Source organism: Anomaloglossus baeobatrachus, chromosome 4, assembly GCF_048569485.1.
Source record: "Anomaloglossus baeobatrachus isolate aAnoBae1 chromosome 4, aAnoBae1.hap1, whole genome shotgun sequence".
Classification (NCBI taxonomy): domain Eukaryota; kingdom Metazoa; phylum Chordata; class Amphibia; order Anura; family Aromobatidae; genus Anomaloglossus; species Anomaloglossus baeobatrachus.
Window position 1 is genome coordinate 254,178,151 of NC_134356.1, and position 23,187 is coordinate 254,201,337.

At 44.1% G+C, this 23,187-nt stretch overlaps 1 protein-coding gene across 1 annotated transcript in view; it reads right to left on the reverse strand.

Annotated features, from left to right (window-relative positions):
• KITLG (KIT ligand) overlaps positions 1 to 23,187 on the reverse strand; it is a 192,631-nt gene that overhangs the window by 93,352 nt on the left and 76,092 nt on the right. Inside the window, exon 2 of the mRNA XM_075344787.1 lies at positions 15,377 to 15,478. Within this exon, the coding sequence (XP_075200902.1) occupies positions 15,377 to 15,478 (102 nt within the window). The remainder of the gene's footprint in view (positions 1 to 15,376; positions 15,479 to 23,187) is intronic.

Below are 23,187 nucleotides of genomic sequence, written 5' to 3' on the forward strand. Positions count from 1 at the left end.
ATTATGGGGGACCTGTGGATGACACTGCTGTGGGGGATCTGTGGATAACGCACTGCTATGGGGGACTTGTGGATGACGCACTGCTATGGGGGACCTGTGGATGACGCACTATTATGGGGGAAATGTGGATGACGCATTGCTATGGGGGACCTGTGGATGACGCACTATTATGGGGACCTGTGGATGATGCACTGTTATGTGGGATCCGTGGATGACACAGCTATGGGGGACCTGCATGATGCACTTTTATGGGGATCTGGGACTACCACCCCCCTGATCCTTAGGAATACACCCATGTACTGTATACCATACATGGCTGTATTCTGAAAGATGAGGGGGGTGGTAGTCACATTTACACTTTGGCCACTACATTAGTCCCTCCCTGGAGTGTTTACACTAAAGGACTACAGCCCCCATCATCCTTCAGAATACACCGATTGATACAGTATATTCTGAAGGCTGATGATGGGGGTTGTGTTCCCCATTGTTCCCCCATGTTCCTGACATTTTTCAGGCTCAGATCACTGATTGGTGGAGGCAGCTCTGCAGAAGTTGTCTCCACCAATCAGCATCCAGCCCTAGCGAGGAGAGGGAGAATCGTTCTTCTCTCTCTCCTCTTTCTTATGATAGTCTCCGTCTGCTGCGGAGATCTAAAATGGAGCCCGCGCATGCGCAGATCGCGATCTTTGAGAGCCGCCATCTCTATTTGCGCCTGCGTAGCCTCCGACGCGATGGACTTCAGGAAAATGACTACGGAAGGCAGCGCATGCGCAGATGGAGATCTCGCTTCTCTGAGATCTCCATCTGCGCCTGCGTCACCTCTGCAGCCATTTCCCGGAAGTCGCGTTGGAGGCAGCGCAGGCGCAGATAAAGATTTCGGCTATGGTGACCACCACCGCAGCCGATTGCCGGGGGATCCATGGCGGCCGCCACCGCAGCCGATTGCCGGGGGATCCATGGCGGCCGCCACCGCAGCTGATTGCCGGGGGATCCATGGCGGCCGCCTCCGCAGCCGATTGCCGGGGGATCCATGGTGGCCGCACCAGCCTCCTGTGACTCACTCCACCGCCGGATTACTGCCCGGTAAGTTACATTCACTTTGTAAGACGCACCCCTTTTTTCCCCACAATTTTGGGGGAACAAAAAGTGCATCTTATAAAGCGAAAAATACGGTATGTGGTGAATTTTTACCTCAGTATTTGTAAGGCCATGAGCAAATATTGAGTATGTGGTGAGTTTTTACCTCAATATTTATAAGGCCATGTGTACAAATAGAACATTTGGTGAGTTTCTTTACTTCAGTAGTTGTAAGGCATTGGACATACATTGAGCATTTGGTGAGTTTCTTTACCTCAGTATTTATAAGGCCATGTGCACATGTTGAGTATTTGGTGAGGCATTACCTCAGTATCTGTAAGGCATTGTACATACATTGAGCATTTGGTGAGTTATTTACCTCAGTAACTGTAAGAAAACCAGGAGTGGAAGAATCAGAGGAAAAGTATAATAGAAACACGGGCACCACTTCTATATTTATTACCCACTCCTGATTTTGGCTTAGAAATTCTGAGGTAAAAATCTCACCAAATACTCAATATGTGCACATGGCTTTACAAATACTGAGGTAAAAAAACCCTCACCAAATAATGTGTGCACATGGCCTAATACAGAGGCCATGGAAGAAAATGTATGCAAAACTTTTAATGAAACCCAGTCACAAAAGTTTTGGGGTTTTTTTTTTTTTTTAAAGCCACAAATATATTTTTGTAATAAAAAAATTCCCAAAAACTATACAACCACTTAAAACAATAATTTATTCTACTCAACCATATAGCGCCAGTAAATCCACAATACTTTACAGACATCATCATCATCATCACTGTCCCCATTGGAGCTCACAGTCTAATTACCCTACCAGCATGTATTTGGAGTATGAAAGAAAACCCATATAAATGTGGGGAGAACATAGGAAATACTATTTGTAATGTATGAAGTCCATGGGGAAAGGATAGTGCCTTGCAAACGTATTAATATTCATACTTTTCCACATTTTATCACCTTACACCCATAAGCTACAATTTATTTTATTGGGATTTTATGTGATCTACCAATAGTAGCAAGTATCTGAGAAGTATAAAGGAAATGATACATGGTTTACTAAATATTTTAAAAGTATGGTGACATGGATTTATATTGACCATATAGGACTACCTTTCACTGCAAATACTGTAGCAAGTTTTTTGTTGTATGTCTATGCCTTTGCTGAAATTGTTTCCTATTTCTCTTTGCATAATTGCTGTAGCTCAGTGAGATAGGATGCAGAACATCTGTAACCACCAATTTTCAAGTCTTGTTACAGATTCTCAAGGGGACTTAGATTTGGACTTTGACTGGGCCATTCAAAAGGTATGACTATGCTTTAGTACAAAAAATTCTATTGTAGCTCTGGCAGTATGTTTAAGGTCGATGTTCTGCTGGAAAGCGAATCTACGCCCCATTCTCAAGTCTTTTGCAGCTTTTAACAGGTTTACCTCAAGGATTGCCCTGTATCTATCTCCATCCATCTTCCTATCAACTCAGACCAACTTCCCTGTCCCTGCTGAAGAAAAGCATCCACATAGCCTGATGCTGTCACCACCATGTTTGATGCTGGGGATGGTATTTTCCGGGTGGGTGATATGCAGTGTTAGGGGCACTTTGCACACTACGACATCGCAAGCCGATGCTTGCGATGCCGAGCGCGATAGTCCCCGCCCCCGTCGCAGCTGCAATATCAGGGTGATAAGTGTCGTAGCGAACATTATCGCTATGGCAGCTTCACATGCACTCACCTGCCCTGCGACGTCGCTCTGGCCGGGGAACCGCCTCCTTATTAAGGGGGTGGGTCGTGCGGCGTCATAGCGACGTCATACAGCTGCCAGCCAATAGAAGCGGAGGGGCGGAGCTGAGCGGGATGTAAACATCCCGCCCACCTCCGTCCTTCCGCATAGCCGGCGTGAGCCGCAGGACGCAGGTAGGTGATGTTCCTCGCTCCTGCAGCTTCACACACAGCGATGTGTGCTGCCATAGGAACGAGGAACAACATCGTAACATCGGTCCTTTCGAAATTATGGAAATGACCAACGCTACACCGATGATACGATTTGGACGTTTTTGCGCTCCTTAATCATATCAAAAAAGATTTACACACTACGATATCGACTGCGACGCCGGATGTGCGTCACTTTCGATTTGACCCCACCGACATCGCAGCTGTGATGTCGTAGTGTGCAAAGTGCCCCTTAGTTTTCCATCACACATAGCATTTTGCATTTAGCTCAGAAAGTTCTACTTTGGTTTCAATTGAACAAAGCATCTTCTTCCACATGCTCTGTCTCCTACAATCCATGTTGTAAACTGAAAATGGGACTTTTGATGGATTAGTTTAAAAAAAATTAGTTTCTTCCTGATTGTCTTCCATTAGGCCAGATTTGTGGAGTATACGACAAAGGCCTTGCTCCCATTTGCAAATAAAAATGGCAAGTGCAATCCGATTAAAGAAAAAAAAATAATAAATCGGCTTGCGCTTGCTTCAATGTTATTCAGTGAGGCAGTGTCCATCTGCAAGTTTTCCTTCAGCGGTAATCAGGGTGTGGAAAAAATTGCAGCATGCTGCATATGGACACATATATCGCCGATGCAAGTCTATGGGTGCGAGAAAAAAAAATCATTGCCAACTTCATTGTGATCACGTGGCTCTGTGCATCTGCCGCGGCTTGATTTGCGGTCACACGTGAAGGACTCATCTGTGATCGCAAATCCCAAGGGACTGCAATGAGCCGCGTGATTAGCTGTGCTTTTACTCAGGTTACTCGCGGCCACAGCTGCAGTCCTCCACCTGAGAGCGGTGGCCGCGAGTAACCTCAGTGACAGCACAGCTGATCGCACGACTCACTTCAGTTGCTGCATGGAGCTCACAGGAGCGGCGGTGTTCTACTGCCGCTACTGTCAGCTTCCGATGTAGCAGAGCTGAAAGCGTTGTGGGATCTTGAGTGGATTACGTCGGACCTGGAGGTGTTTTTGAGGGGTTAATAAAGTGGTGAAAGAGGGTTTTTTTTTTTTACTTTCATTACAAATAATGGATTTTTTGGACGTGTGTGTTTATTTTCTTTAACTTACAGGTTAATCATGGAAAGTATCTCGGGGAGACACCTGCCATGATTAACCTAAGAATTAGTGGCAGCTATGGGCTGCTGCCATTAACTCCTTATTACCCCGTTTGCCACCGCACCAGGGCAATTCGGGATCAGCCGGGTAGAGTCCCGGGACTGTCGCATCTAATGGATGCGGCAATCCGGGCGGCTGCTGGCTGATATTGTTAGGCTGGGGGCTCCCCATAACGTGGAGCTCACTATCCTGAGAATACCAGCCTTCAGCCGTGTGGCTTTACTCTGGGTGGTGTCCAAATTGGGGGAGACTGCACGTCGTTTTTTTTTTAAATTATTTTTTTTTTACTGCTCGATATAGACCCACCCACCGGCGGCTGTGATTGGTTGCAGTGAGACAGCTGTCACTCAGCGTGGGGGCGTGTCTGACTGCAACCAATCATAGGCGTCGGTGGGCGGGGGAAGCAGGGAATACGAGATGGATTAATAAGCGACCGGCATTTTCAAAAGAGAAGCCGCCACAGTGTGAATGCCATGCAGCGCCGCGCCGGTGATCGTGGATCAGTGAGTATGAGTGAGGGGGTGGGAGGGAGAGACCGACATGGACAGAGAGAGAGATAGAGACATAGAGAGAGAGAGAGACCGACAGACCGACCGACAGAGAGAGACCGAAAGACCTGCCTTTGTTATGTCAAAAAAACATGCGGATTGAAACAAAAATGCAGTGCAAACGCACTGCTTAACATTTTGGCAGTGTTTTTCTTCAACTCATTGATTTGAATGGGTGTAGAACGCTGCCAAAACGGACAAATGAATTGACATGCTGCGTTTCAAAAAGTATCGTGCGTACGGACGGATTTTGTATGATTCTCATATACTTTGCTGGGGAAGCACAACGCATGCATTTTGTCAATGACACAGTGCAGTTATAAATGCAGCCAAAACACAGAAAAAAACGCAACGTGCGCACATGGCCTAAAACCTTCACAAGGTAGCTCTAATTAGAATAAAAATAAATTGCACACGGGTGGTTTCAATTTACTAATTAGGTGACTTCTTAAGGCAACTGGTCACTCAGGATTTTATATAGGGGTAACAGACTACAGGGGACTAGATACAAATGCATGTCACAAGTTTTAGATTTATATTTTTAAAATATTTAGAAAACCATGAAGGATAAATGTCAATGTCTCAAATACTTACAAATAAGAAATAACGTTTGGAACTCCATTCTATGTCTAAACTGGGTGCAAAAACCTAAAAAACATCACTATGGGGAGATAAGGTATGCACACCCAGTGGCGTAACTACCGCGGTCGCAGCGGTCGCGATCGCGACCGGGCCCGGGCGGTTTGGGGCCCGCGGGGACCCGGCAGATCAGCAGCCAGCTCCTCTCAGTGAGAGAGAAGCTGCGCTGATCTATCACAGTGCACGCGCCCACTATATGACCCGCTGCCGCCCCCGACACCGGGCCCTCCTGCCCGATGTCAGCGGCGGCACCGGGGCCCCCCTCCCCCGTCACCGCGCACAGTAATAATGAAGCAAAGAGCGGCCGGCGCCGCTCTGCATCATCATTCTGCCCCTGTGCCTGTGCGGTGACGTCACTCCTGTGCGACTGCTGTGCTGAGTGCACAGAGCGCAGGGAGGGAGGACGCCGCCGACCGCAGCACCGGGAGGACGAGCAGCAGTGGAAGGAGGAGAGCAGGGACTCGGGAGTACAGCATCAGTGGAACAAGGAGACGTCAGGACAGAGCAGCAGTGGAAGGAGGAGAGCGGTGAGTACTTGGTTTTTTTTTTTATATATATATGAGTACACGGTGGTCAGAGGCCTGGAGTGGGGAGGCTGCATTATACTGTGCATGGAGGCCTGGGGTGGGGAGGCTGCATCTGTACATGGAGGCCTGGGGTGGGGAGGCTGCCTGATACTGTACAAGGAGGCCTGGGGTGGGGAGGCTGCCTGATACTGTACAAGGAGGCCTGGGGTGGGGAGGCTGCATGATACTGTACATGGAGGCCTGGGGTGGGGAGGCTGCCTGATACTGTACAAGGAGGCCTGGGGTGGGAAGGCTGGATGATACTGTACATGGAGGCCTGGGGTGGGGAGGCTGCATCTGTACATGGAGGCCTGGGGTGGGGAGGCTGCCTGATACTGTACAAGGAGGCCTGGGGTGGGGAGGCTGCCTGATACTGTACAAGGAGGCCTGGGGTGGGGAGGCTGCATGATACTGTACATGGAGGCCTGGGGTGGGGAGGCTGCCTGATACTGTACATGGAGGCCTGGGGTGGGGAGGCTGCATGATACTGTACATGGAGGCCTGGGGTGGGGAGACTGCCTGATACTGTACAAGGAGGCCTGGGGTGGGGAGGCTGCCTGATACTGTACATGGAGGCCTGGGGTGGGGAGGCTGCCTGATACTGTACATGGAGGCCTGGGGTGGTGAGGCTGCATGATACTGTACATGGAGGCCTGGGGTGGGGAGGCTGCCTGATACTGTACAAGGAGGCCTGGGGTGGGGAGGCTGCATGATACTGTGCATGGAGGCCTGGGGAGGCTGCATTATACTGTACATGGAGGCCTGGGGAGACTCCATTATACTGTACATGGAGGCCTGGGGAGGCTGGCAGCATTATTATACATGGAGGCCTGGGGAGGCTGGCTGCATTATTATACATGGAGGCCTGGGGAGGCTGGCTGCATTATTATACATGGAGGTCTGGGGAGGCTGGCTGCATTATTATACATGGAGGCCTGGGGAGGCTGGCTGCATTATTATACATGGAGGCCTGGGGAGGCTGGCTGCATTATTATACATGGAGGCCTGGGGAGGCTGGCTGCATTATTATACATGGAGGCCTGGGGAGGCTGGCTGCATTATTATACATGGAGGCCTGGGGAGGCTGGCTGCTATATTATACATGGAGGCCTGGGAGGCTGGCTGCTATATTATACATGGAGGCCTGGAGAGGTTGGCTGCATTATTATATATGGAGGCCTGGTGAGGCTGCATAATAAACATGAAGGACACCTTATACATTGAATATAGAGGTGTAATATACATAGAGGTCTATGAGGCTGCATTATACTGGAGGTCTATAGGGCTGCATTAAAATGGAGGTCGGGGGGGGGCTGTATAATACAAAATGAAGGGACACCTTATACATGGAATATAGGGGTGAATTATACATGGAGGAGTATGGGGCTGCATAATACCATCTGAAGTTTTATGGGGTTGTGTTATAATACATATAGGACTATGGGGGCTGCATTATAATATATGGAGGACTATGGAGGCTACCTTATACATGGACTATGGAAGTGCATTATAAAACATGGAGGACTATGTGGTGCAGTATAATATATGGAGAACTATGGGGTGAATTTTAATACATGGAGAACTATGGGAAATGCATTATAATTGAAGGGCTACTTTATACATGGAGGATTATGGGGGTGCATTATAATATATGGAGGGCTATGTATCTGCATTCTAATATATGAAGGGTTATGTGAGACCCTTTATACAATTATTTGGAAGGCTATGTGAGGGCTGTTATAGTATTTTGAGAACTTTATACAGGGGGGACAAAGATACAAGTATGGGATGGAAATGTTTTGTGCTGAGGGAAAAAGGCTCTTTCCCATGCTCTGCTATACATCTCTCAGCACCCAGCTTTCCCATGTTCTGATATACATCTCTCAGCACCCAGCTTTCCCATGTTCTGCTATACATCTCTCAGCACCCAGCTTTCCCATGTTCTGATATACATCTCTCAGCACCCAGCTTTCCCATGCTCTGCTATACATCTCTCAGCACCCAGCTTTCCCATGCTCTGCTATACATCTCTCAGCACCCAGCTTTCCCATGCTCTGCTATACATCTCTCAGCACTCAGCTTTCCCATGCTCTGCTATACATCTCTCAGCACCCAGCTTTCCCATGCTCTGCTGTACATCTCTCAGTACCCAGCTTTCCCATGCTCTGCTATACATCTCTCAGCACCCAGCTTTCCCATGTTCTGATATACATCTCTCAGCACCCAGCTTTCCCATGTTCTGATATACATCTCTCAGCACCCAGCTTTCTCATGCTCTGATATGGGAAAGCTGGGTGCTGAGGACAAGATAAATATCAGAACATAGGAAAGCTGGGTGCTGATAGAGGGATTTCAGGTTGCTGTGGGTGAGAGCCAAGTGTCAGCGTCATTATCCTGTACCCCGAGTGTCAGTGTCATTATCCCTTACCCCATACCTCCCAACCGTCCCGGATACAGCGGGACTTTCACGCTTTACGTTGTTTGTCCCGTTGCCACGATCGGGACGGCCGGCTCCCGGGCTCCGCCCACCCACTCTCTCTCCGCATCCCTGCTTTTCCCTCCTACCATCCCAGTAGACGTGGCATAACAGAGAGGAGCGCTGCCTGTGCTGCTGCTGGTACAGTAAAATCTCCCCAGCGCTGATTTCCCTCCCTCCCCCCCCCCTCACCCCCGGCCGGAGCCTCTCTGTGCGGTCGGCCGGCCGCCTGTCTGTGCGGTCGGCCGGCCGCCTTTCTGTGCGGGCGCCCCCCGGCCGCCTGTCTGTGCGGGCGCCCCCCGGCCGCCTGTCTGTGCGGGCGCCCCCCGGCCGCCTGTCTGTGCGGGCGCCCCCCTGCCGCCTGTCTGTGCGGGCGCCCCCCTGCCGCCTGTCTGTGCGGGCGCCCCCCTGCCGCCTGTCTGTGAAGGCGACCGGCCACCTCACTGTGTGGGCGACCGGCCGCCTCACTGTGGCTCCCTGCGTGTCCATGCTGGAGGCCCGCCGGCTGCCTGCGTGTCCATGCTGGAGGCCCGCCGGCTGCCTGCGTGTCCATGCTGGAGGCCCGCCGGCTGCCTGCGTGTCCATGCTGGAGGCCCGCCGGCTGCCTGCGTGTCCATGCTGGAGGCCCGCCGGCTGCCTGCGTGTCCATGCTGAATGGGTGTGGATGGGGAGTGGATATGGGCGTGACTGTGAAATGGGTGTGGTTAGGGGGCGTGGCCTAAAAATTTGCCGCGACGCGCTACGCGCGCCGCAAACTTTGTCCTTCTTTTCCTTCTTTAAAAGTTGGGAGGTGTGCCTTACCCCAAATGTCTGTGTATGTGGAGGGGGGGCCCAGGTCTAAACTTTGCACCGGGGCCCATCCAACTTTAGTTACGCCACTGTGCACACCAGTGACTATGTAAGGGGAATACATGGAATAGCAGAAACTGCTGTGTGAATACTGACATGAAAAATTCAATAGCTATATGTAAGGATGAAATGTGAAAAATGGAACCTGCATTACTGCCATGAATATATGAATAAAGAGAAATTTAGCTACTGAATTGATCAATGCAATAGAGCCCCAACACTACGCCAAAGTATTTCTCTACGTTGGGGTCCCTAGCTTGTGTGTGTCCTCTCATGTTCGTTTGTGAACCCACCCCACTCACACCTATTGCCAAGCCACATTATACGCATATATAGCCTGGGTCTCAGCTTCCCATACACGGTAAGTTTTTTAACTGCATGAGAGGACACACACAAGCTAGGGACCTATTGCAATGCTATTGCATTGATCAATTCAGTAGCTAAATTTCTCTTTATTCATATATTCATGGCAGTAATGCAGGTTCCATTTTTCCACATTTCATTCTTACAAATAGCTATTGAATTTTTCATGTCAGTATTCACACAGCAGTTTCTGCTATTCCATGTATTCCCCTTACATAGTCACTGGTGTGCATACCTTATCTCCCCATAGTGATGTTTTTTAGCTTTTTGCACCCAGTTTAGACATAGAGTGGAGTTCCAAACGTTATTTCTTATTTGTTAGTTGATTTTCGTTTGGGAACCCTCCCCATACACACCTATTGCCAATCCACATCGTATATATAGCCTGGGTCTCAGCTTCCCATACACGGTAAGTTTTTTAACTGCATGAGAGGACACACACAAGCTAGGGACCCCAACGTAGAGAAATACTTTGGCGTAGTGTTGGGGCTCTATTGCATTGATCAATTCAGTAGCTAAATTTCTCTTTATTCATATATTCATGGCAGTAATGCAGGTTCCATTTTTCCACATTTCATTCGTACATATAGCTATTGAATTTTTCATGTCAGTATTCACACAGCAGTTTCTGCTATTCCATGTATTCCCCTTACATAGTCACTGGTGTGCATACCTTATCTCTCCATAGTGTCTCAAATACTTGTCACGTGGCCTTGAGCATCAATTTCAGTTTGACAACAACATCTCATGCTGCTCACAAGTTAGTGTCTGCGAAGGCATGACATCCTACTCTTCTTGAAGAGCAGACCTTAGTTCTTTGAGGTTCTGGGGAACAGAGTTACAAGCCTCTACATCAGCTGATCACATATGTTTTCTATTAGATTCAGGCCTGAAGACAGTGCAGGCTACTCCATTTGAGGTACCTTAGTCTCCAGCAGCCATTCTCGAATGATCAGACCTAAATGAGCTGGAGCATCGTCGTCCATGAAGATTAATAAATTAGGCCTATGTTGTTCATGCAGAGACACAGTCACTGGATTAAAAATGTTGTTCACGTAGTAGGGGCTTGACACAGTACCATTCACAAAGTGTTGGCCAGTTCTGAATTGACTAGACAAACCTGCCAAAGCTGTAAAGCGGGCTTTACACCCTGCAATCTCACTGACGAGATCGCAAGCGATTGTACCCGGCCCCGTCGGTTGTGCGACAAGGGCAAATCGCTGCCCGTCGCACACAACCTCGCTTACCCCCGTCACAAGGACTTACCTGCTCTGCGACGTCGCTCTGGCCGGCGATCCACCTCCTTTCTAAGGGGGCGGGTCTTGCGGCGTCACAGCGACGTCATACGACAGCCATCCAATCGAAGCGGAGGGGCGGAGATGAGCGGGACGTAAACATCCCGCCCACCTCATTCCTTCCGCATTGGCGGTGGAGGCAGGTAAGGAGATGCTCCTCGCTCCTGCGGTGTCACACATAGCGATGTGTGGTGCTGCAGGAATGAGGAATAACATCGCAAATTAGAAGAGAACGATTTTTTGTTTTAAGACGACCTCTCCGCGGCAAACGATTTTGGCTGCTTTTGCGATCGTTTAGGGTCGCACATAGGTGTCACACGTGGTGATATCGTTAATGACGCCGGATGTGCATCACAAACAACGTGACCCCGACAATAAATCATTAACGATATCACAGCGTGTAAAGCCCGCTTAATACCACTACCACCAAAGACTTGTCTGGTGACAACAGTGGCTGAAAGATACTGTAGTCCTCTTCTTTAAGTCTCCAGCATTGTTGATGGACATCATTTCTGCTTAACGTGAATTGATTTTATTCAGTCAACAGCACTGAGGCCCACTGGTCCCTTGTCCAGCAGGATGAAGCCTCTACCTGGTGGTGTACCCATGCCGGTCATCTAGCTTACAGATAATGCTAATGTAAACTGTTTTGAATCATCTGATGTGACACCTGGGTTCCTCTAACCTTCCCTAAATATGCATGTAGTTGAGTGGCATTCATCATCCTGTTCCAAAGGGCATTGTTCCCAATAAAGCAGTCAGTGTAGGATGTGACCAAAGGAGATCCACTTCTATGCCTTTCTGTGACTCTTACAGTCTCTCTTCAGAGAGATAACACTCTGACGCTCTAAACTGAGTGGTCACTTCCATCTATGTACTGTTGATCAATTGTTGGTGTCGAATTGGTCTCATGATGTCAAAATATAAACTGCATGATTAGGAGGAAAGGTTAAATGCCAATCCTAATTGATCCCGGAGATTTATTGGGCGATTCATGGATCAAAAACCTTTTGTGAATGTTGCCATGAAGTACAAGTACAGAAACATTGAACAGTTGGACGTGTTTACCCAAAAGTTTATAGAAGGTCACATTAAGTTCACCTGAAAAGGTTAGGGTGCCTTTTAGGATCATCCTGAAACTTGCCCCAAAATTCAAATATCCCTAACTTCTCATAAATAAGCAGTATATATAAAAATAGTGCAAATTATATAGCCCACATGGCGATGTATCGGTTCATAGTGTGAGCCTTTCATATTATGAACCAAAATATCATCACATGAGCCATTGAAATCCTATGTGCACTATTTTTGTTGTACTGCTTCCATATTTTGTTTCTACTATTCAGTAGTAGGCTTGTGCCTTGGAGGCTTTGCACCCCAATTGTATTTTATTTCTGCTAGTTGTGCTTTTTTTTCCTTGTTCTAGATATAGAAAATGGTATAATAGGTGTCTTATAGCCATCATGATGACATTAAGGCTATGTGCGCACGTAGCGTTCTGTCCCTGCAGAAATTTTTGCAGCGATTTGAACAGCACACGTGCGCTTCAAATCGCTGCAGAAAGAGTCCGTAATGAAAAAAAAAAGCCGATTTCATGCGCTCTGAGTGCAGCCCCTTCCATAGATAGAGCGGGGGATGCATGCACAGTGCACGGAATAAGTGACATGTCACTTCTTAGAATGCGCGCTTCGGGCAGCAGCCAAAGCGCTGCGCTCTAATACGCCACATGCGCACGTCTCCTGCATAATCTTCATAGATTATGCTGGGGACGCAGGACGCATGCAGTTACGCTGCGGTACAGATCGCAGCGTAACTGCATGCAAATATGCAACGTGCGCACATAGCCTAAGAATGTAAACCAAAAAGGTTGTTTGGTAAAAGCCTAATATGTTTTTACTTCTTTCATCTTCTAGTTTAAGAAACTCACATGCTGTTCTATGTCAGTGACAGTTGATGGATTGAACTTAAAATATGGCATTTCAAAGAGACAGATGGCATTTAAGCTATAGATTGCACATACTTGATGTGTTTTAGACAGTAATTTACTTCAGTGCATGAAGACTACACTAACAAATTATCACTTTGAAAAAAAAATGTTAAAAAAGTAGAGATTAGTGATGAGCAAACACTATCATGCTAGGGTGCTCTGTACTTGTGCTTGGATGGGCGCAACTTGAGCATCCATGTATAACGGATGCTAATGGGGGACTTGAGCACTCGAGTACAAATGGAAGTCAATGGGGGATTCAAGCATTTTTCTGGGAAATCTTCACAAAAAAATGCTCCAGTTATCCATTCACTTCCATTATAGTTGGATACTCGAGTCGCGCCTGTCCGAGCGTCAAACTGCTCGTTAGGAGTACTGAGCTTTGAAATCGCAAAGTAAAAATATTTTTACACAATATTATTTATTGCTTGTGTTGAGCAACATGACAAGTTTCTACACTTTTTGATGTTCCTCTTTATTCAAGTCACTGTAGATACGTCAAGACAAACCTTTTATTCATCTTCCAAAATTCAACTGTTGTGCTTTTTGCAGTAACTAGAAATGGGGGTAATTTTGTATTACAGAATATAAGACTCAGAGAAAAGGCTATGATACAGAAACTTTATATAAGTGATAGGATTCAGGGTAGTGTGATGGTATTTTTAAAATATTAATGTGCAACACACTTTGTGGTCCCACCCCATACTCGGCAACTGATGGTGATGTATTACAGCCAGGACGTTCCTCTGATTGTTAACCTGTTAAATTAGTTTGGCAGCAGCACTTTACATGCCATGCTAAGTGTCCATTGGCACACCCGTTACATGACCGTGATCGCTGATAGGTTGCTATGACAGCAGGTGGTTTGCTGAAGACCTCTGTGCTTGTCATTAGAGGTCCTTTGAAGCACCGCCTGTGTTTGTGTTTCAAAGGAGACTGTGATTTTTACTATATGCAGCAATGCTATGGCATTATTGTATATTGCACAAGCAATCAGATGATCACTTTTTAAAGTTCCCTATGGGAACTATTAAAGACTGTAAAAAAAAAAAAAAAAAAAAAAAAGGTTTTAAATTTAAAAAATATAACCCCCCCAAAAGTTGAAATTATCCCCCCTTTTGTCCCATTAAAAATAAAAATAATAAAAATACACTTATTATCCCCACATTGAGAAGTCCAATTTATCAAAATGTGAAAATAATTAACTCAATTGGTAAACACTAAAAACTAAATAAATTTAAGAATGCCAAAATTACACTCTAGAGTGATCAAAACATCATATCTATGCCAAAATGGTATCAATAAAAAATATTGTGTCATCCTGCAGAAAAAAAGCCATCACATAACTCCATCAACTAAAAATTGAAAACGTTACGAGTCTTGAAAAACGGTGACAAAACCCCCAAAACATTTTTTGGGGGGGCAAACTTCTGATTTTTTTCACCAGTAAAATAATAATAAAAGCTAGAGTTTTTGGTATTGCTGTAATTATCCTGATGAGGAGAATCATATTAGGAGGTAATTTTTACCACAAAATATACACTGTAATAAAAAAAAAAAAATCCCAAAAAACGATTTCAGAATTGTGCGGTTTTTTTCAGTTTCTTCCCAGTCTGAAATTGTTCCCTCTTGTCCTGTACATTAAATGATGTCATTCAAAAGTACAACTCCTGCAAAAAACAAGCCTTAAATGTCTATGTCAGTGTTTCTCAACTCCAGTCCTCAAGACCCACCAACAGATCATGTTTTCAGGTTTTCCTCGATATTAGACAGGGAATAATTCCATCACCTGTGCAACCTTAAGGAAATCCTTAAAGCCTTCTTGAGGAAAACTTGAAAACATGATCTGTTGGTGGGTCTTGAGGACTGGAGTTGATAAACACTGGTCTATGTGGACAGAAAAATAAAAAACAGTTATGGCTCTGGGAAGGAGAGAAAAAAAACAAAAGCGCAGAAACGGAAATTGTCCCCGTCTTGAAGGAGTTAAGCTGTAAGCTGTGTTACATGCAATAACTGTTAGTTTGAGTGTTTTATACCATACACATTAAACTGTTGGCCAAACCTATCGATATTGGTGGGTTTGGCCGAAATTAGACTAATGTGTAAGGGTGCCTTTAGTGTATTCTTTCATAGTTTCTAGCAGGGATAAAATATGACGACATTTGTATTGTATCAAGTTGAATTGTAGAAAAACCAGAGCTGACATGTCTATATTAACAAATAGATCACTGATTTTCATTTTCTAGCTTGCAGTTAAAATAATGGAGCTGAGTTGGTTTCTCATAACCCACAGATAGCACTTTCCGGCGTGGATTTGTATAACTGGTGCCAGGAGGGGTTCTTAGAGTTTGAAGATGATATTACAGCTTTAGTTTTGCATGAAGTCCAACGTCATATATTTTTAAGTATTCTTATGGAATAATGTCAAGGAAAATTATTTGTCTTACCAGTTTTTCAATGTCATGCACAGCATCAGTCAGAGGATTTGTGCACGGGCTTCCAAAGCATACAAAAAATAGTTGGAGATAAATACATGTGATAATCCAAGTCTGAAAGAAAACAGATCACTGTGAGCCAACACTAAAGAAAACAATGAGAGTGATGTATTAAAAAATAAGTGTCCTTCAACAAATATTCCAGTAATCTTGTCAATGAGTTTATTGATATCCAAATATAACATGACTCTTAGGATACAGATAACCCCCGTGTCAAGAAAAGGGGTGGTCTGACACCTAAAATGTATTTTCTAATTATCTATCTTTACCCCCTAACCAATTTTGTATTTATCTTTATTATACAATTCCCTACAATTTTCCCCTCTCTATTCCCTACAGGTGTTTTTTTTACTGCACTTCCTGTGATTTTTTTTGTTTGAGAGGAGTCATCACAGGAGGCAGGAACTGCAGTCATTTCCCACAGCATCCATTGCCTCTCATTGAACAAGACGTCACCATTGGGAAGCACTGCAGATACTTTCTAGTTTCTTGCATCACCGCTCCATGAGGAGGTCCTGGATCATGTGTGTTGGACGCTGTGGCCGGGGTAAGTGGAGCGTCTTCATTTTACTAATTTCTCTGTGGCTACTTTAAATGCTTGCGGGAAAGAAACCAGCTGGGGGCGGTGCTAGATGAAGTGAGTGACACCAGCACTGGCCCAAGCCTCTAGTACCGCCTTCAAATGAAGCATCATCAGTGCGCAATGCTGGTATCCCTTATTGCTTTTAGGAGCTCCCTCAATTGAAGCATTAACAGCACTGGTGTCCCTTACTGCTTCTAACACCACCTTCAAAAGAAGCTTCATAAGAGGGTGGTGCTCATGTCCCTTACTGTTTCTAGCACTGCCCTCAAATGAAGTGTTATCAGTGGGCGGTGCTTGTGTCCCTTATTGCTCCTAGAAACATCCTCAAATGAAGCATGACTTACTGCTTCTAGCAGTGCCCTCAAACAAAGTTTCATTAGAAGGCGGTGTTGGTGTCCCTTACTGCTTCTAGCATCGCCCTCAAATGAAGTGCCATCAAGTGGCGGTGCTGGTGTCCCTTACTGCTTCTAGCACCATCCTCAAATGAAGCATGATTAGCGTTGGAGTCACTTACTGCTTCTAGCACCGCCATCAAATGAAGTCATAAGAGGGCTGTGTTAGAAGTAGTGAGTGACATCAACATTGCCACCTGATGGTGCTTCCTTTGAAGGTGGTGTTAGAGGCTGTGGGGGGAGCTAGTGTCACTCACTGCACCTAGCACCAACCCCAGTCAACATCACACAAAAAATGGATCGGGCACAGAGAGATAAGTAACATGTCAGTGCTGCAATAAACTTGTCCACAGCATCCCTCACACATCAGCCAGGATCCAGGCCATCCTCAGCGAGCGGCTATGCAAGAAACTAGTAAACATCTGCAGCGCTGCCCCCTGGTGATGTCCTGTTCCTGGATGGTCAATGGACACTGTGTGGAGCGACTGCAGCTCCAGCCTCCTGTGTCGTCACGTTTGAAACTCCTCTCAAACTGTCACAGGAAAAAAAAAACACCTTTAGGGATTAGATAGATAAGGGAGAAGTGTAGGAAATTGTATAATAATGATAATTACAAAATTGATTAGGAGGTAAAGATAGGTAATTAGAAAATACATTTTAAGTGTAGGACCACACTTTTACGTCCACTTCTAAAATCACGTGATCTACAACAATCCTTATATTTTATTACAACTCCCAAAAGGTTCAGCATGTGATCACTATGAATAATTTATGTATCTATGAATACATGAAACATACAATTTAATTCAATGACCTCCAGTGGCTAACAGATAATCCCAAGCGTAGCATCAACTGAATTGCCTTTAGTGAATGTTCTGCGATTTTTGGTAATATGCTTTTCTGGTTGAAACCACAAAATGATGTTTAATCCACAATTTTCTTGAATTAGTCAGATGAAAGAAGGTTGAGTATCTAATCATTGGGAGGAATGTTTTACTATGTATGAATGAATGTAGCTTGCAGCAGAAAGAAGTAGAACGGCCTGGAGGAAATACTTTGTCTCCGGTTGGAACAGAATATTCAGAAGTGTCTGCCCAGCTGCTTACTTGCACAATATAGACGTGACTGTTGTCACCTGGATAACAAAAGGAACTTGTTTTTACTGGTGACAGGTTACTAATTACAGGTAGCCTTTTATTCTTTTTTAGATAATTCATGACTCTAAAGTATCTTTTAAGCTATAAAAACTGCTGTTTTATTGATATTTTTTTAAAGAATTATTTTCAAGTGATGAGCAAAAGGGAAACATCTAAAATATTCTTGTTTCCTTCAAATAGCTGAAAGGATTGTGCCCCAACTCTGTTCCCAACAATCCACAGAAGACAAATAGAAGAGGGCCCCTGTGTCAAAACAGTACATGGGCCCTTTGCAGTCCATTAGCTCATGATAATAAGCACTTTCATCTGTTTTGGGAGGTAGAAGTGGGCCCTCTTAGCTATTGGACCAATGGTATGTTCACCCCTGACTATATCACATGGCAAAGTTAAAGGAATACATTCATAAAAGCCTGTGTAGAAAAGGTATGAAGTTTGTATTATGTTATGTCCATTCAGAGTGATAATAACTAATGATGTTAAGGTACATACATAAACCAGAAGAATTCACTGCACACTAGTATGGATGAGCAAATCCGAACGGTTCAGGGTTTGTAGAGGACACCGGGTGTCCGAGTCTCAAACTCGAACATGGACTTTTAAAAAAACGTTTGTCTGACTTCAGAGTTTGGCTACTGTTCGTATGCTAATAAAAAGAAATGAGTTGACCCAAACGTTAAAGGTCGTACCAAACACAAACTTTACAAAACAAAAGTCAGTCTCCAACTTTAGAGTTTGGGTGTCATAGTATCATAGTATCATAGTTTTTAAGGTTGAAGGGGGACTCTAAGTCCATCTAGTTCAACCTGTAGCCTAACATGTTGATCCAGAGGAAGGCAAAAAAACCCCAATGTGGCAAACAAGTTCCAATGGGGAAAAAATTTCCTTCTTGACTCCACATCCGGCAATCAGACTAGTTCCCTGGATCAATACCCTGTCATAAAATGTAATATACATAACTGGTAATATTAAATTTTTCAAGAAAGGCGTCCAGGCTCTGCTTAAATGTTAGTAGTGAATCACTCATTACAACATCATGTGGCAGAGAGTTCCATAGTCTCACTGCTCGTACAGTAAAGAATCCTCGTCTGTGATTATGATTAAACCTTCTTTCCTCAAGACGTAGCGGATGCCCCCGTGTCTCAGTCGCAGGCCTAGGTGTAAAAAGATCTTTGTAAAGGTCTCTGTACTGTCCCCTCATATATTTATACATTGTGATTAGATCCCCCCTAAGCCTTCGTTTTTCCAGACTAAATAACCCCAAGTTTAATAACCTGTCTTGGTATTGCAGCCCACCCATTCCTCTAATAATCTTGGTCGCTCTTCTCAGCACCCTCTCCAGTTCAGCTATGTCCTTCTTATATATCGGTGACCAGAATTGTACACAGTATTCTAAGTGCGGTCGCACTAGTGACTTGTACAGAGGTAGAACTATATTTTTTTCATGAACACTTATACCTCTTTTAATACATCCCATTATTTTATTAGCCCTGGCAGCAGTTGCCTGACACTGTCCACTAAAGTGAAGTTTACCATCCACCCATACACCCAAGTCTTTTTCTGTGTCTGTTTTACCCAGTGTTCTACAATTAAGTACATAATCATAAATGTTATTTCCTCTACCCAAGTGCCTGACCTTACATTTATCTACATTAAACTTCAATTGCCACTTCTCAGCCCAATCCTCCAATTTACATAAATCTCCCTGTAATATAAAATTATCCTCCTCTGTAATGATTACCCTGCAGAGTTTAGTATCATCTGCAAATATTGAAATTCTACTCCGCATGCCCCCAACAAGGTCATTTATAAATATGTTGAAAAGAAGCGGGCCCAATACTGACCCCTGTGGTACCCCACTATGAACTGAGACCCAGTCCGAGTACGTACCATTAATAACCACCCTTTGTTTCCTATCACTGAGCCAGTTTTTAACCCAGTTACACATATTTTCCCCTATCCCCATTATTCTCATTTTATGTACCAACCTTTTGTGTGGCACCGTATCAAAAGCTTTTGAAAAGTCCATATACACAACATCCACTGCATTTCCCTGGTCCAGGCTTGAACTTACCTCTTCATAGAAGCTGATCAAATTAGTTTGACAGGATCGATCCCTCATAAACCCATGTTGATACTCTGTCATAAGGTTATTTTTCTTGAGATACTCCAGTATAGCATCTCTCAAGAAACCCTCAAGGATTTTACCAACCGTAGAGGTTAAACTTACCGGCCTATAAATTTCCCGGCTCAGTTTTTGTCCTCTTTTTGAATATTGGCACCACATTTGCTATGCGCCAGTCCTGCGGTACCGACCCTGTTATTAAGGAATCTGAGAAGATTAAAAATAATGGTCTATCTATCACAGAACTCAATTCCTGTAGTACTCTGGGGTGTATGCCATCCGGGCCCGGAGATTTGTCAACCTTAGTGATTTCGAGGCGGCGGCGTACTTCCTGCTGGGTTAAGCAGGTAATATTCAAGGGTGAATTTATGGTATCACTGGTCATGTTACCTGCCATGGAATTTTCTTGTATAAAAACCGTAGAAAAAAAGTCATTCAGCAGGTTGGCTTTACCCTCATCCCCTTCCACCATTTCACCAAGACTATTTTTAAGGGGGCCAACACTATCGCTTTTCAGTTTTTTACTGTTTATGTAGTCTTACGTATGCAAACAACTTGAGCAAACACCACTGTGCTCTGGTACGCTTGGTGCTCAGCCCAGTTTGAGCCGCTTGCAGTGTTTGAACAGCTTGCACTTGGGATAACATCACTGTTATCAGATGTATTCTGCACAAAAAATAAATAAAATAAATAAGAAAAACTTCACCGTCCCCGAGAGTGTTCTGTATATGGCTGGCTGTATGTGGGTGAAGATCCAAACTGCGCAATCAGTGACTTCCAATGAGGTTCAGGTCAAGTTCGGGTCCAGAACAGAACTTTATCTAAAGTCCGGCTGAACTTCAATGGGTCCGCTCATCTCTACTAATAAAAAGTTTTTTGAAAGGCTTTATTGCACTCTGAAGATGCCTGTACACAGATGTACACAGTAAAGAAAAAAAGATGAAGTGGGTGCCTGACAGCTGAGGGTTACAGTCTGCTTTATCTGCGCTGGTTATCACAAATAGGCAAAAGCCCATGTAATTTTTTTATCTTTTATTTATTTCTTATTCACATATGTTTGCATGGCAATTGGCCCCAGTTTGGTTCCTTTTGCAGCCCCCTAGCCTTTACTACAAGCATTTTACAGTTATTTTACACCACAAAAGTTGTGTGTCCAGTGACTTATATCGGGTTCAGGGTTTGAGGTCAATTTCAAGTCAAGTACGGGTCTTAAACCGAACTTTTAATTAGTCAGTCCAAACCCTGTGAACCCGAATTTCAACAAGTCCGTTCATCACTACACATGACTTCTTTAAGGTTTCTGGAGCTGCTTTTGTTTTGCGAGGCTGGTTTGAAGCAGATGTGAAATACATAGTTACATAGGTTGAGAAAAAAAAAGACCTAGGTCCATCAAGTTCAACCTTACTCTACCAATTATACATTTTTGGCACTAACTCCTCTATAACCGACAATGTGTGCTAGCAATTATGTCAAAGAGGTAGGTTCACATATAGACCAAAATAATAGCCACTATTTAAGACAGACTAGACTAGATGTACATATTACTGTAAAGTTTATTTCATAACTATCCCTCTATAGCAAAACTGCAGATGACTGAATAAGAACTGTCAGCCTCCGGCTCTGGACCCATAAATTTAGGTTACCATATCTCAGCAGAGAGATGAGGTTTAACAATTTTACAGCTTTTCTTATATGTCTTCTTATATACAGGATTCAATTTATTGGCTATTGCAATATTTCACATGCTATATTGCTTGTTTCATACTGAGTGACATAATTTTGATAGCAATATATGTCTGTTGTGACGTATCCAATTTTACTACAGGGAATCCGTACAAAGTTTCTAAATGTCTACATACAGATTGTTTAGAATTAATGTAACTTTACAGATTTCTTCACTAACCATTATTGAGAAACAAGGTGATCTATTAATTATCACTAATGCATGTTCCAGTAATATACAGTGCTATGCAGAAGTTTGAGCACCACTGGTCAAAATTACTGTTATTGTGAACAGTTAATCAAGTTGAAAATGAAATGATCTCTGAAAGGCATAAAGTTAAATATGACACATTTCCTTTATTTCCTTTATATTTTAGGTAAGAACAAAAAAAAAATATTTTCATCTTTAACAGTTTAAAAACTACAAAAATGAAAATGGGCCAATGCAAAAGTTTGAACACCCTTGGAGATTTGTGTGCTCAGATAACTTTGACTATCATTTCAGACCTTAATTAGCCTGTTAGGTTTGTGGCTTGTTCATTATCATAGTTAGGAAAGGGCAGGTGATGCAAATTTTACAGCTTTAGAAAAACCCAGCTTCCTCTAACCTTGTGCAAATAAAACAACAGCCATGGGTTTTTCAAAGCAGCTGCCTAGCACTCTGAAAATCAAAATGGTGAAGGCCCACAAAGCAGAAGAAAGCTAGAAGAAAATAGCAAAGTGTTTTCAAGTTGCCCTTTCCTCAGTTCGAAAAGTAATTCAGAAATGGCACTTACAGAAACAGTGGAGGTCAGGATAAGGTCTGGAAAACCAAGCAAAATTTCTGGGAGAGCTGCTCGTAGGATTGCTAGAGTGGCAAATCAGAACTTTCACTTCACTGCAAAAGTCCTTCAGGAAGATTTAGCCGACTCTGGAGTTGTGGTACATTGTTCTACTGTTCAGAGACACCTACAGAAAAATGGCCTTCATGGAAGCGTCATCTGAAGAAAACCTCTCCTGCGTCCTAACCATAAAATTTAGCATCATAAGTATGCAAAATAACATCTAAACAAGACTGATGTATTTTGGAAACAAGTCGTGTTAACTGCTGACGTTAAAATAGAACTCCTTGGCGACAATGATCAAACCAAATGTTTGGGAAAAAAAGGAGACAGAATGTCATGACAAGAACATCTCGCCAACCATTAAGCATGGGGATGGATTAATCATGCTTTGGGTTGTGTTCTATCCAATGGCACTGGGAGCATTTCACGGGTAGAGGGAAGAATGGATTCAATTAAAGTTTAATAAATTCTTCAAGCAAACATAACACCATCTGTAAAAAAGCTGAAGTTGAAAAGAGGATGACTTCTACAAATGAATAAGGATCCTAAACACAATTCAAAATCCACATTAGCCTATGTCAAAAGGTACAAGCTGGAGGTTTTACAATGGCCCTCACAGTCCCCTGATCTGCACATCATTGAGAATCTGTGGCTAGACCGCAAAAGAGCAGTGCATGCAAGAGGACCCACGAATCTCACAGAACAAGAAGACTTTTCCAAGGAAGAAAGCATGAAAATCCCTCAAACAAGAAATTGAAAGACTCTTGGTTGGCTACAAAAAACATTTACAAGCTTTGATACTTGCCAAAGGGGGTGCTGCAGGGTATTAACCATGTAGGGTACCCAATATTTTGCATTGGCCAACTTTATTTTTTTGTTGTGAATTTAAAAATGTAAAAAATATATATTTTTTTTTTGTCTAAAATGCAGAGGATATGTGTTATCCTTAACTTTATGGCTTTT